The sequence below is a fragment of the Leuciscus leuciscus genome, assembly GCF_965113295.1.
Source record: "Leuciscus leuciscus genome assembly, chromosome: 7".
NCBI classification, from domain to species: Eukaryota; Metazoa; Chordata; class Actinopteri; order Cypriniformes; family Leuciscidae; genus Leuciscus; species Leuciscus leuciscus.
Window position 1 is genome coordinate 15,773,905 of NC_138731.1, and position 13,899 is coordinate 15,787,803.

General features: G+C 36.3%; 2 protein-coding genes across 4 annotated transcripts in view; both read right to left on the reverse strand.

The window, feature by feature from the left end:
• stx19 (syntaxin 19) overlaps nt 1–10,314 on the reverse strand; it is a 27,019-nt gene extending 16,705 nt beyond the window's left edge. For 2 of the 3 annotated variants that reach the window (XM_082175304.1, XM_082175302.1), the window contains exon 1: nt 361–10,314. The gene's annotated coding sequence lies outside the window, so the exon portion shown is untranslated. The remainder of the gene's footprint in view (nt 1–360) is intronic. The other variant, XM_082175303.1, reaches the window with a different exon arrangement.
• Nucleotides 10,315–10,737: 423 nt separating this feature from the next.
• LOC309502774 (uncharacterized protein) lies at nt 10,738–13,691 on the reverse strand. The gene is made up of 6 exons (XM_082175305.1): nt 13,259–13,691; nt 13,051–13,164; nt 12,849–12,954; nt 11,689–11,779; nt 11,384–11,522; nt 10,738–10,980 (listed from the first exon to the last, which is right to left on the reverse strand). Exons 1-6 carry the CDS (start codon nt 13,337–13,339, stop codon nt 10,762–10,764), a joined length of 750 nt encoding a protein of 249 aa, XP_082031431.1. The 5' UTR covers nt 13,340–13,691; the 3' UTR covers nt 10,738–10,761.
• Between the last annotated feature and the right edge of the window lie 208 nt (nt 13,692–13,899).

Genomic DNA, 13,899 nt, shown 5'->3' on the forward strand with positions numbered 1-13,899 from the left:
TCTTTCCTCCCTTTCATTAGCCACTCTCCACTCTATAAGATCACAGGTGTGTTCATCAGCCCCCTGCAAAATCAACACAGAATTTAACATTAGTGATGAACCATGGTCAATCTACAGGGTGGGCCATTTATATGGATACACCGTGGTGGCATGGGAGTGGTTGGTGATATTGAGGTCCTGTTTGTGGCACATTAGTATATGTCATGGTCACCACCCATCTTGAGGAGTTTGCCCCCTCAGATGTACTGGTGTGCCACAAACCAACTACTATGACCAAACCAACTATTACACAGTAGCGATAACGTTAAGCGCACCAGAATGAAATATAATATTCAGAAGTAAACAGCATAGCTGACTTACAGATTCAGTTAACATCCACAAATGAATAAGCTCGTCGATTCAGGGAGCAGTGCAAAGACCCTATTTTCTTCGGGTCAGATATGCGGACCGAATTTTCCCGACAACGCTTTATCTGTAGAGTGGAAAAAGCCTAACATTGAATTATAGAAGTCTATAATGTGTTATGTGTATGCTAGGTCAAAGAGATGTGTTTTTAGTCTAGCTTTGAACTGACAGAGTGTGTCTGCTTCCCGGACGATGGTAGGAAGACTGTTCCAGGATCTACCGCCAGCAGTCGATTTTGATATTCTAGGTAATATGAACTGGCCGAAATGTTGAGATCGCAATAGACGTGAAGGACTATAATGCGTTAAGAGCTCGCTCAAGTACTGCAGAGCTAAACCATTTAGTGCTTTGTAAGTAATCAGCAATATTTTAAAATTTATACAATGTTTAATAGGGAGCCAGTGCAGTGTTGACAGAACAGGGCTAATATGGGCATACTTCCTGGTTCTGGTAAGTACTCGAGCTGCTGCGTTTTGAACTAGCTGTAGTTTGTTTATTAAGCGTGCAGGGCAACCACCCAGTAGAGCATTACAGTAATCTAGCCTTGAGGTCATGAACGCATGAACTAATTGTTCCGCATTTGTCAATGAGAGCATATGGCGTAATTTAGATATATATTTTTTAAGATGGAAAAATGCGGTTTTACAGATACTAGACACGTGACTTTCAAATCAAAGATTGGTATCAAAGAGCACACCAAGGTTCCTAACCGACAACGAAGACTTAACAGAGCAGCCATCAAGTGTTAGACAGTATTCTAGGTTATTACGTGAGGAAGTTTTTTGTCCAATAATTAGAATCTGTTTTTTCAGAATTTAGTAGTAGGAAATTACTAGTCATCCAATTTTTTATATCAGCTACGCATTCCTTTAATTTTGTGAATTGGTAGTTTTCGTTAGGTTGTGAAGAAATATAGAGCTGAGTATCATCGGCATAACAGTGAAGACTAATGTCATGCTTCCTAATGATATCTCCTAATGGTAGCATGTACAGAGTGAACAGCAGTGGTCCTAGTACTGAGCCTTGTGGTACGCCATACTGAACTTGTGATCGATAAGACATCTCTTCATTTACTGCTACAAACTGATAACGGTCAGATAAGTATGATTTAAACCATGCAAATGCAATTCCACTAATGCCAACATAATTTTCAAGTCTATTTAAAAGAATGTTGTGGTCAATAGTGTGAAATGCAGCACTAAGATTGAGTAACACTAATAGAGAGATACAACCACGATCGGATGATAAGAGCAAATCATTTGTGACTCTAATGAGAGCTGTCTCGGTACTATGGTACGGTCTAAATCCTGACTGAAAATCCTTGCAGATATCATTTCTTTCTAAAAAGGAACATAGTTGTGAAGATACTGGCTTTTCTAGTATCTTTGACAGAAAGGGTAGATTCGAGATCGGCCTGTAATTGACTAATTTTGTAGGATCAAGTTGCGTTTTTTTAACAAGCAGTTTAATCATAGCCAGCTTGAAGGTTTTTGGTACGTATCCTAGAAACAAAGATGAATTAATGATAGTAAGAAGAGGATCTATGACCTCTGGAAGCATCTCTTTCAGTAGCTTAGTTTAGTATATTAGTATATTAGGTATAGGGTCTAACATACATGTTGTCGGTTTAGATGATTTAATGAGTTTAGCAAATTCTTCCTCTCCTATAGCAATAAATGAATAGAATTTTTCCTTAGGGAGACTACAATGCACTTCCTGATGCGATACTGTAGTAGACGGTTGCATAGTTATAATTTTGTCCCTGATATTATCAATCTTATAAGTGAAGAAGTTCATAAAGTCATTACTGCTGTGTTGCTTGGAAATTTCTGGGCTTGAAGCTTTCTTTTTCATTAGTTTAGCCACTGTTTCAAATAAATACCTAGGGTTTTGTTTATTGTCTTCTAAAAGGGTTGAAAAATAAGCAGATCTAGCAGCTTTTAAGGCCTCTCTGTATGCAATCGAACTCTCTTTCCATGAAATGCTAAATACCTCTAGTTTTGTTTTCTTCCAGTTTCGCTTCATTTTTCTGGCTGCTCTCTTAAGGGCCCGCGTGTGTTTGTTGTACCACGACATTGGACTATTTTCTTTAATCTTCTTTAAGCGCATCGGAGCAACTGTGTCTAAAGTGCTGGAAAAGAGAGAGTTAAAAGTTTCTGTTGCAATATTGAGTTCTTCTAAGCTATCCGGGATGCTGAGAGGATGAAACTGATTAGGAAGATTATTAATAAAGCAATCTTTAGTGGCAGAAGTGATAGGTCTAACATATTTGTAACACGGAGTCGGCTTTGCAGCTTTGGCTAAATGTAATTTACACGAGACTAGATAATGATCTGAGATGTCATCGCTCTGCTGCAGAATTTCAACGGCATCAACATTTATTCCGTGTGATAATATTAGATCTAGAGTATGATTACGACAATGAGTAGGTCCTGACACGTGTTGTCTAACTCCAATAGAGATAAGAATGTCTTTAAATGCCAATCCCAATGCATATTTTTCATTATCTATACAGTGCGTGCAGAATTATTAGGCACGTTGATTTTCTGATCATATTTTTTTTCCAGGCACATGTTACCAATTCCAAACCACATTAATCGTAATAACTACTATTCATTTTGTATTTAATCATTTATAAGTGATATATAATTGTTCATGAAGGCTGGAAATAAAAAACGTCTTATATTCAGGTGTGCAGAATTATTAGGCAAGTTTTATTTTACAGATAAAATAAGCCAAAAAAGAGATTTAATTCAGACTTAAAATTAAAAAATTATTAAATCCCCATGAGAAAGATGCAATACTAATGCAATACTAGAGATTGCAGTTAAGGCATGACCATTGGACAGTGAAATACTCATTGGGTCAGCAGGATCAGACAAATACAGGTGGAGAAGAAAAGACACATGTTAACTGCAAAAGAATGAAGAATTAAGTGTGAAACCATCAGGAACCCTTAAGTCTCCAGCGCCACCATTTTCCAGAACTGCAACTTACCTGGAGTCTCCAGAAGAGCAAGGTGTCAGGATCTCAGAGACTTAGGTTAGGTTAAAAATGTACCCCCTCTTAATAAGAATCACAAGCTGAAGTGTTGTGAAATACATGAAGACTGTTTTTTAATAGGCTTTATAGACAGACAGAATGAGAGTGACTCTTGAAGGACCAGCACCTCATCCTCTTCTACCACTGTTTGAAGAATTCATCTTCCAGAATACGTTTTAATAAGTTTTGGGAGTTTATTTTTAGTCCATCTCCTCCCTTTTGCAGAGATGGACTAAAATTAACTCCCAAAACTTACTGTCAGATTCTGGAAGATGAATTCTTCAAACAGTGGTAGAAGAGGATGTGGTGCTGGTCCTTCAAGAGTCACTCTAATCTGTCTGTCTATAAAGCCTATAAAAAATCAGTCTTCATGTATTTTACTACACTTCAGCTTGTGATTGTTATTAAAGTGGGGGTCATTTTTTAGGATTCTTTACCTAACCTAAGTCTCTGAGATCCTGACACCTTGCTCTTCTGGAGACTCCAGGTAAGTTGCAGTTCTGGAAAATGGTGGCGCTGGAGACTTAAGGGTTCCTGATGGTTTCACACTTAATTCTTCACCTTAATTCTTAATTCTTTTGCAGTTAACATGTGTCTTTTCTTCTCCACCCGTATTTGTCTGACCCTGCTGACCCAATGAGTATTTCACTGTCCAATGGTCATGCCTTAACTGCAATCTCTAGTATTGCATTAGTATTGCATCTTTCTCATGGGGATTTAATAATTTTTGACTTTTAAATCTGAATTAAATCTGTTTTTTGGCTTATTTTATCTTTAAAATAAAACTTGCCTAATAATTCTGCACACCTGAATATAAGGCGTTTTTTATTTCCAGTCTTCATGAACAATTATATATCACTTATAAATGATTAAATACAAAATGAATAGTAGTTATTACGATTAATGTGGTTTGGAATTGGTAAAATGTGCCTGGAAAAAAAAATATGATCAGAAAATCAACGTGCCTAATAATTCTGCACGCACTGTATGTATATTAAAATCACCAACAATTAGTACTTTATCTTCAGCCAATACTAACTCTGATAGAAAGTCAGCAAATTCTTTGATAAAATCTTTATGGTGCCCTGGTGGCCTGTAAACAGTAGCCAGCACAAATCTCAAACGTGATTTGTCATTTACACTATATATTTTTACATTAAGCACTAACACTTCAAAAGAAGTATATTTAAAACTAGATTTCTTAGTGATTTTGAAAATATTACTATAAATTACAGCGACACCTCCCCCTTTGCGTTTCAGACGAGGTTCATGTTTATAATAGTAATCTTGCGGGGTGGACTCATTTAAAGTAATGTAATCGTTTGGATTTAGCCAGGTTTTTGTCAAACACAGCATATCTAGATTATAGTCAGTAATCATATCATTAACAATAAGTGCTTTTGAAGTAAGGGATCGAATATTCAGCAACCCAAGCTTTATCATTTGCTCATCTGTATTATAGCTGTTTTTTATTTGTTGAACATCAATTACATTTTTAACCTTAGATGGGTTGAAGCGTTTTGGGGATTTCCAAATTCGGGGAACAGACACAGCTATGTGATGATAGCTAGGTGAAAGCGCCTCTATGTGATGGGATTTATCTGACCTTGGTGACGTGAGACAGCTAGCAGACAGTCGGTTAAGCCAGTCTGTCTGCTTCCTGACCTGAGCCTCAGATTGTCATGTTTTATCTCTAAGACTATGAGCCGAATTACTAGAGAGAAGAGCAGCACCATCCCAGGAGGGATGAATACCATCTCTTTTCAACAGGTCAAGTCTGCCTGACACTATATGGCACATAGTCTTAGAGCTCAAACATGACAATCTGGGGCTCAGGTCAGGAAGCAGACAGACTGGCTAAAACGACCGTCTGCTAGCGGCCTCGCGTCACCAAGGTCAGATAAATCCCATCACATAGAGCTTCTTTCACCTAGATATCATCATATAGAGACTGTGTCTGTTCCCCGAATTTGGAAATCCCCAAAACGTTTAAACCCATCTAAGGTTAAAAATGTAATTGATGTTCAACAAATAAAAAAACAGCTATAATACAGATGAGCAAATGCTAAAGCTTGGGTTGCTGAATATTCGATCGCTTACTTCAAAAGCACTCATTGTTAATGATATGATTTAAGATAATAACCTAGATGGGTTGTGTTTGACAGAAACCTGGCTAAAACCAAACGATTATATTACTTTAAATGAGTCCACCCCGCAAGATTACTGTTATAAACATGAGCCTCGTCTGAAATGCAAAGGGGGAGGTGTTGCTGTAATTTATAGTAATATTTTCAAAACCACTAAGAAATCTAGTTTTAAATATAATTCTTTTGAAGTGTTAGTGCTTAATGTAAAAATATATAGTATAAACGATAAATCACGTTTGAGATTTGTGCTGGCTACTGTATACAGGCCACCAGGGCACCATAAAGATTTTATCAAAGAATTTGCTGACTTTCTATCAGAATTAATATTGACTGCAGATAAAGTACTAATTGTTGGTGATTTTAATATACACATCGATAATGAAAAAGATGCATTGGGTTTGGCATTTAAAGACATTGTAAACTCAATTGGAGTAAGACAAAACGTGTCAGGACCTACTCATTGTCGTAATCATACTCTAGATCTAATATTATCACATGGAATAGATGTCGATGCCGTTGAAATTCTGCAGCAGAGCGATGACATCTCAGATCATTATCTAGTCTCGTGTAAATTACATTTAGCCAAAGCTGCAAAGCCGACTCCGTGTTTCAAATATGTTAGACCTATCACTTCTGCCACTAAAGATTGCTTTATCAATAATCTTCCTGATCAGTTTCACCATCTCAGCATCCCAGATAGCTTAGAAGAACTTGATATTGCAACAGAAACTTTTAACTCTCTCTTTTTCAGCACTTTAGAAACAGTTCCTTCGTTGCGCTTAAAGAAGATTAAAGAAAATAGTCCAACGCCGTGGTACAACAAGCACACTCGGGCCCTTAAGAGAGCAGCCAGAAAAATGGAGCGCAACTGAAAGAAAACAAAACTAGAGGTATTTCGGATTTCATGGAAGGAGAGCTCGATTGCATACAGACAGGCCTTAAAAGCTGCTAGATCTGCTTATTTTTCAACCCTATTAGAAGAAAATAAACATAATCCTAGGTATTTATTTGAAACGGTGGCTAAACTAACTAAAAATAAAGCTTCAAGCACCGAAGTTTCCAAGCAACACAGCAGTAATGACTTTATGAAATCCTTCACTTATAAGATTGATAAAATCAGGGACAAAATTATAACTATGCAATCGTCTACTACAGTATCGCATCAGGCAGTGCATTGTAGTCTCCATGAGGAAAAATTCTATTCATTCATTGCTATAGGAGAGGAAGAATTGACTAAACTCGTTAAATCATCTAAATTGACAACATGTATGTTAGACCCTATACCGACTAAGCTACTGAAAAAGATGCTCCCAGAGGTCATAGATCCTATTCTTAATATCATTAATTCGTCTTTGTCTCTAGGATACGTACCAAAAAAACTTTCAGCTGGCTATGATTAAACCGCTTGTTAAAAAAAATTTAAAATCGCAACTTGATCCTACAGAATTAGTCAATTACAGGCCGATCTCGAATCTACCTTTTCTGTCAAAGATATTAGAAAAAGCAGTATCTTCACAACTATGTTCCTTTCTTGAAAGAAATTATATCTGCAAGGATTTTCAGTCCGGATTTAGACCGTACCATAGTACCGAGACAGCTCTCATTAGCGTCACAAAGATTTGCTCTTATCATCCGATCGTGGTTGTATCTCTCTATTGGTGTTACTCGATCTTAGTGCTGCATTTGACACCATTGACCACAACATTCTTTTAAATAGACTAGAAAACTATGTTGGCATTAGTGGAATTGCACTAGCATGGTTTAAATCATACTTATCTGACCGTTATCAGTTTGTAGCAGTAAATGAAGAGATGTCTCATCAATCACAAGTTCAGTATGGCGTACCACAAGGCTCAGTACTAGAACCGTTGCTGTTCACTCTGTACATGCTACCATTAGGAGATATCATTAGGAAACATGGAATTAGCTTCCACTGTTATGCCAACGATACTCAGCACTATATTTCTTCAAAACCAAACGAAACTTACCAATTCACAAAATTAACGGAATGCATAACTGATATAAAAAATTGGATGACTCGTAATTTCCTACTTCTAAATTCTGAAAAAACAGAGATTCTAATTATTGGACAAAAAACGTCCTCACGTAATAATCTAGAATACTGTCTAACACTTGATGGCTGCTCTGTTAAGTCTTCGTCGTCGGTTAGGAACCTGGGTGTGCTCTTTGATACCAATCTTTCATTTGAAAGTCACGTGTCTAGTATCTGTAAAACCGCATTTTTCCATCTTAAAAATATATCTAAATTACGCCATATGCTCTCATTGACAAATGCGGAACAATTAGTTCATGCGTTCATGACCTCAAGGCTAGATTACTGTAATGCTCTACTGGGTGGTTGCCCTGCACGCTTAATAAACAAACTACAGCTAGTTCAAAACGCAGCAGCTCGAGTACTTACCAGAACCAGGAAGTATGCCCATATTAGCCCTGTTCTGTCAACACTGCACTGGCTCCCTATTAAACATCGCATAAATTTTAAAATATTGCTGATTACTTACAAAGCACTAAATGGTTTAGCTCCGCAGTACTTGAGCGAGCTCTTAACACATTATACAGTGCGTGCAGAATTATTAGGCACGTTGATTTTCTGATCATATTTTTTTTCCAGGCACATTTGACCAATTCCAAACCACATTAATCGTAATAACTACTATTCATTTTGTATTTAATCATTTATAAGTGATATATAATTGTTCATGAAGGCTGGAAATAAAAAACGCCTTATATTCAGGTGTGCAGAATTATTAGGCAAGTTTTATTTTACAGATAAAATAAGCCAAAAAAGAGATTTAGACTTAAAAGTCAAAAAGTATTAAATCCCCATGAGAAGGATGCAATACTAATGCAATACTAGAGATTGCAGTTAAGGCATGACCATTGGACAGTGAAATACTCATTGGGTCAGCAGGATCAGACAAATACAGATGGAGAAGAAAAGACACATGTTAACTGCAAAAGAATTAAGAATTAAGGTGAAGAATTAAGTGTGAAACCATCAGGAACCCTTAAGTCTCCAGCGCCACCATTTTCCAGAACTGCAACTTACCTGGAGTCTCCAGAAGAGCAAGGTGTCAGGATCTCAGAGACTTGGGTTAGGTTAAAAATGTACCCCCTCTTAATAAGAATCACAAGCTGAAGTGTTGTGAAATACATGAAGACTGTTTTTTTTATAGGCTTTATAGACAGACAGAATGAGAGTGACTCTTGAAGGACCAGCACCTCATCCTCTTCTACCACTGTTTGAAGAATTCATCTTCCAGAATAAGTTTTGGGAGTTTATTTTTAGTCCATCTCCTCCGTTTTGCAGAGATGGACTAAAATGAACTCCCAAAACTTACTGTCAGATTCTGGAAGATGAATTCTTCAAACAGTGGTAGAAGAGGATGTGGTGCTGGTCCTTCAAGAGTCACTCTCAATCTGTCTGTCTATAAAGCCTATAAAAAATCAGTCTTCATGTATTTTACTACACTTCAGCTTGTGATTGTTATTAAAGGGGGGGGTCATTTTTTAGGATTCTTTACCTAACCTAAGTCTCTGAGATCCTGACACCTTGCTCTTCTGGAGACTCCAGGTAAGTTGCAGTTCTGGAAAATGGTGGCGCTGGAGACTTAAGGGTTCCTGATGGTTTCACACTTAATTCTTCACCTTAATTCTTAATTCTTTTGCAGTTAACATGTGTCTTTTCTTCTCCACCCGTATTTGTCTGACCCTGCTGACCCAATGAGTATTTCACTGTCCAATGGTCATGCCTTAACTGCAATCTCTAGTATTGCATTAGTATTGCATCTTTCTCATGGGGATTTAATAATTTTTTACTTTTAAGTCTGAATTAAATCTCTTTTTTGGCTTATTTTATCTGTAAAATAAAACTTGCCTAATAATTCTGCACACCTGAATATAAGGCGTTTTTTATTTCCAGCCTTCATGAACAATTATATATCATTTATAAATGATTAAATACAAAATGAATAGTAGTTATTACGATTAATGTGGTTTGGAATTGGTAAAATGTGCCTGGAAAAAAAATATGATCAGACAATCAATGTGCCTAATAATTCTGCACGCAATATAGTCCTTCACGTCTACTTCAGAATCTCGCCAGAAGTAGTTGTCACGGAGTCACCAGATCAGCACGCTCCGCCCACTCGTTCACTCTCCAGCCCTCTGCTCGCTATATCCTCGGTCCTCCTCTACAAATAAGAGATCAAGATTAGCAACCAGCTGAGTTCCACATCCAGTACCAATTCTTCTACATTATACTGAGCAGTCATCTCTGCTGTTCCACTCCGTGCCTCTGTTCAATAAAACCCAGTTTAGTATTACTCAACTGTCTGCTTCTCTCTATACCGTGACAGAAGACCAGACCAAATATTTCAAATATCAACAGCTTGGTGTGAATGGGCCTTCACTGTGTAAATGTAATCCTACATCAAGATGTTTTATATCTAGAACTGTATGTGGACGTACCTGACGGGGCTCAAACAGAAAACTCAGTAAGTGCCTTGGGTTTCCACTTCAAGGTGGTGGTTGAGGCTTCCTGTGCATCTCCTTTGTCCTGCTGTCAAATTTTTTTATTATGATTTGGCTTCACACACAAATTAATTTAATATAGACTTATTCTTATAGGTAGGGTACAACAGAGCTAAATGAATAATCCCAATTCCCAAAATGCATGTTGATCCTAAAAAGGTATAATTTACACCAGTGGTTCTCAACTCCAGTCCTCGGGACCCGCTGCTCTGCACATTTTGTATGTCCCCCTTATTTAACACACCTGAACCAGATCATCAGCTCGTCAGGAGAGACTCCATGAACTGATTTGAGTGTGTCAGATAACAGAGACATACAAAATGTGCAGAGCAGCGGGTCCCGAGGACTGGAGTTGAGAACCACTGATTTACACAAAATAATTTGTGTGAAAAGAATTAACAGAACATACATATTTAAAAAACATACATGTAAAACATTTCAATAATATAAAAAAATATATATATTTGTAATATTTCACTGGATGCAGTGTGCTCATGAATTAAAACATTTGACACAGCATAGAGACAAACAGGTGTTTAGGATAGTACTGTGGTGGCTATTGTTGTATAAAAAAAAAAAAAAAATCGAAATTCAAGCCCTGGTGTTTTTGCCACTACTGACTACAGTCTAAGGGAAAGAACACGGCATAAGACTTTCTCTTCATGGTCCTCTGTTGGCATGCACCAGGCAACTGGCAAACTGCACTATTTAGAGGCGCATTAACAATCTGAAAGTTGCCATAAACATTAAATAGACATACCTGATCTATCTGGAGAAATTCTCCATGCTGCTCATACCCAATGTAAAACACAAACTTCCCTGGACCAGAAGGCTAGACAATAACAAGACAATAATTAGTAAGAAACACAGTGATCACTGTGTGAGAGAAGTGCAGATATCTTATTATATTAAAGTTAATATAGAGCAGGGTTCCTCAAATCCGGCCCTGTCCTGCAAAGTTTAGTTCAAACTCCCCTATCTGCAATTGTCCTGTACCCTTGATTAGCTTGTTCAGGTGTTTGACAATAAAAGCTGTGTGAAACATTTTCTCAAACCTTTTTGAGTCTATTTATTTTACTATTCTTTTCTTACTATACAGATAGTTGCATTTCATTGTTGAATGTAGTACAATTCGCCTCCCCACCCCCTGCTGTCCGCAACCCAATTTGAACAGATCTACAAACCATTTTCTACTACTCACCAGCTCAGAACCATAAATGCAGAGTAATACTTACATTATTATTGACAAAGTTGCCCTTATATCTGTAGTGGTTCAGATGGATGATCTCCCCGGCTGACTCCATTTTACCCATGATCCAGCTGCCTATGTACTGAGAACCTGAGTCATGATATGTGTATGTACCCTGCCCATGTCTAAAAGGGAAAAAGACAGACAATCAGATACTTTTATTAATAAGCATAGTTTGCCATTCATTTTTAGTTGAACTGAAGATGTTATGAATACTGTTACAACTAATATTAATAGATTCGACAGGTTGCTGGATTAGATCAGTGGAAAAGAGAGCCGCATTTCAACTACCTATGATGTTTCAGCCATTCGCCATCATATGTGTCTCCGTTGGGGTATGTGTAAAAACCATGACCCTGCATCTGGTCATCCACCCAGCTTCCTGAGGAAGAGGAAGAAATATCACATGTGAAGACTCAAAAAGTCTGAGACAACTAGTTACATTTCAGAATGTTTATCATTTTTAAATACTAGTGGTGTCAAATCGATTAGTCATATATATATATATGAAGAGTTCAGATGCAAAAGCCTCTAAGTGCCATCTGAAATTAGAATGATCATTTTTATCAAGCTTGTATATTTAAGTTCAATAAATGGCAATGCAAATTACCTATTAATTGTCATTTAAGTGAAATTACTTAACTTAAATATATAAAGTTAAGTAATTTCACTTAAATGACAATTAATAGGTAATTTGCATTGCCATTTAAGTGAAATTATTGAACTTAAATATACGAGCTTGATAAAAATGATCATTCAGAAGAAAATTTCTGATGGCACTTATAGGCTTTTGCATCTGAACTCTTCATATATATATATATATATATATATATATATATATATAATATATAAATAAAATATATATCTCCATCCATCCATCCAAGCACACATATATATTATATTTTTACAAACTTTTATGCTAGATGTGATTAATCACAATTAATCGATTTGACAGCACTAAAATATATACTATTGTTCATTGTTTATTCATGTTTGTTTACAATAACTTAACTAATGTTTATTAACTTGTACTGTTAAAAATGTATATGTTGTAATTAACATTAACATAGATTAAGTACTGTAAAAGCAGTGATATTTTAGTGTTATTTATATACTATTATAGTTGTATTAATATTTTAAATTAGCTTTTTTATATTTTCAGTTTTCATTTTAATTTACGTTTAATTTTGTAATTTTGTTATGTGCTGATGTCATTTTTATTCGTTTAAAAATATATATTTCTATAGTTTATTTTTAAGTGATTCTAGTAAGTACTGTATTTCAATTAACAAAAATGGTTTTAATAGTTTTAGTTTCTAGTTTTTTTTTTTTAACAATAACAACTCGGTCTTAACTCTGTGTAAAGTCAAGTGTCATTGTTAGTTCATGATAACCTTAACAAACCACATATACTGTACTGGTATACTTGAGATAATATAATGTAGATTTACCTTCATATTTGGAGCCATCTGGGTAATAAAATATGCCTTGTCCATGTTTTAAACCCATGCACCATTCTCCAATGTATCTGGCCCCATTCTTGAACTTATATGTGCCCTGATAAACAGACAACACAAGGTTTATCAAATCTTTCCTTTGTTTATGAGAACAAAAACTGCATAATAACAGTGTTTTGTGAGGGACAAAACTTGCCTGGCCAGATCTCTTGCCGTTTTCATATTCTCCTTGGTAAGAGTCTCCATTAGGCAGGACAGCGTTGCCCTGTCCGTGTCTCTCCCCAGCTTCATTTCTGTCTCCCTCATACTCCTTCAACACAGAGTAACGTTAGTTAACGTTACTGTCATCTCTAAGTTACTGTGAACACACTGCGAACTGAGAATAAACTGTGACAAAGACTCACCCCCAGAGAGCTCTTTTCAGGAGAGCTGTTTTCAATAGAGACCTCTTCCGACTCGCTTTCAATCTCTTCACAGTTCGACATGATAAACTTGAGTTTAATGAACGGATTAAGAACAACCAGAGGAACAACTCCCAAAGTAAACTCTTCAGTTCCAGTCTGTTTACTGTTACTATAGCAATGCCGCTTGAAGCCGCGCGCTCACGAGCGCGAAGGTGACGCGGCAAAAATGACGTCATTGCGGTGTGGGCGGCCGTCAATTTTTTTACATGACTGTGTCCATAGATATCATATATAAAGGCGTTTATATATGATATCTATGACTGTGTCCCCTTTATAGACAGTAAAGGTCCCCCGTGCAACATCAGGGTGAAAAAAATAATAATGACAGAAGTATTCCTTGATGATTTAAAAATATATATATGCTAACTATTTTTGTATACAGCAATTTTTACTTTATTTTTTGCAGTTTTTACTTTATGAATTATACAAATATTTAGAAATGATTTATCTTTGTGTGTGACAGGGTAGTTATTAGTATTTATTACTACTAACATTATTTATATACTATTATAATATTTATTAATATTTTGAATAAGCTTTTTTATTTTTATATTCATTTTTCACTTTTGATTTTGTTGTGC

What these genes read in the sequence shown, in the direction of transcription:
- LOC309502774 (XM_082175305.1), bottom strand. Translation starts at nt 13,339, where the DNA reads ATGTCGAACTGTGAAGAGATTGAAAGCGAGTCGGAAGAGGTCTCTATT. An exon ending in CTGAAAAGAGCTCTCTGGGG is followed by an intron (nt 13,165 to 13,258) that starts GTGAGTCTTTGT and finishes TCTGTGTTGAAG; the next exon opens with GAGTATGAGGGAGACAGAAA. An exon ending in GCAACTTTGTCAATAATAAT is followed by an intron (nt 10,981 to 11,383) that starts GTAAGTATTACT and finishes GTTATTGTCTAG; the next exon opens with CCTTCTGGTCCAGGGAAGTT.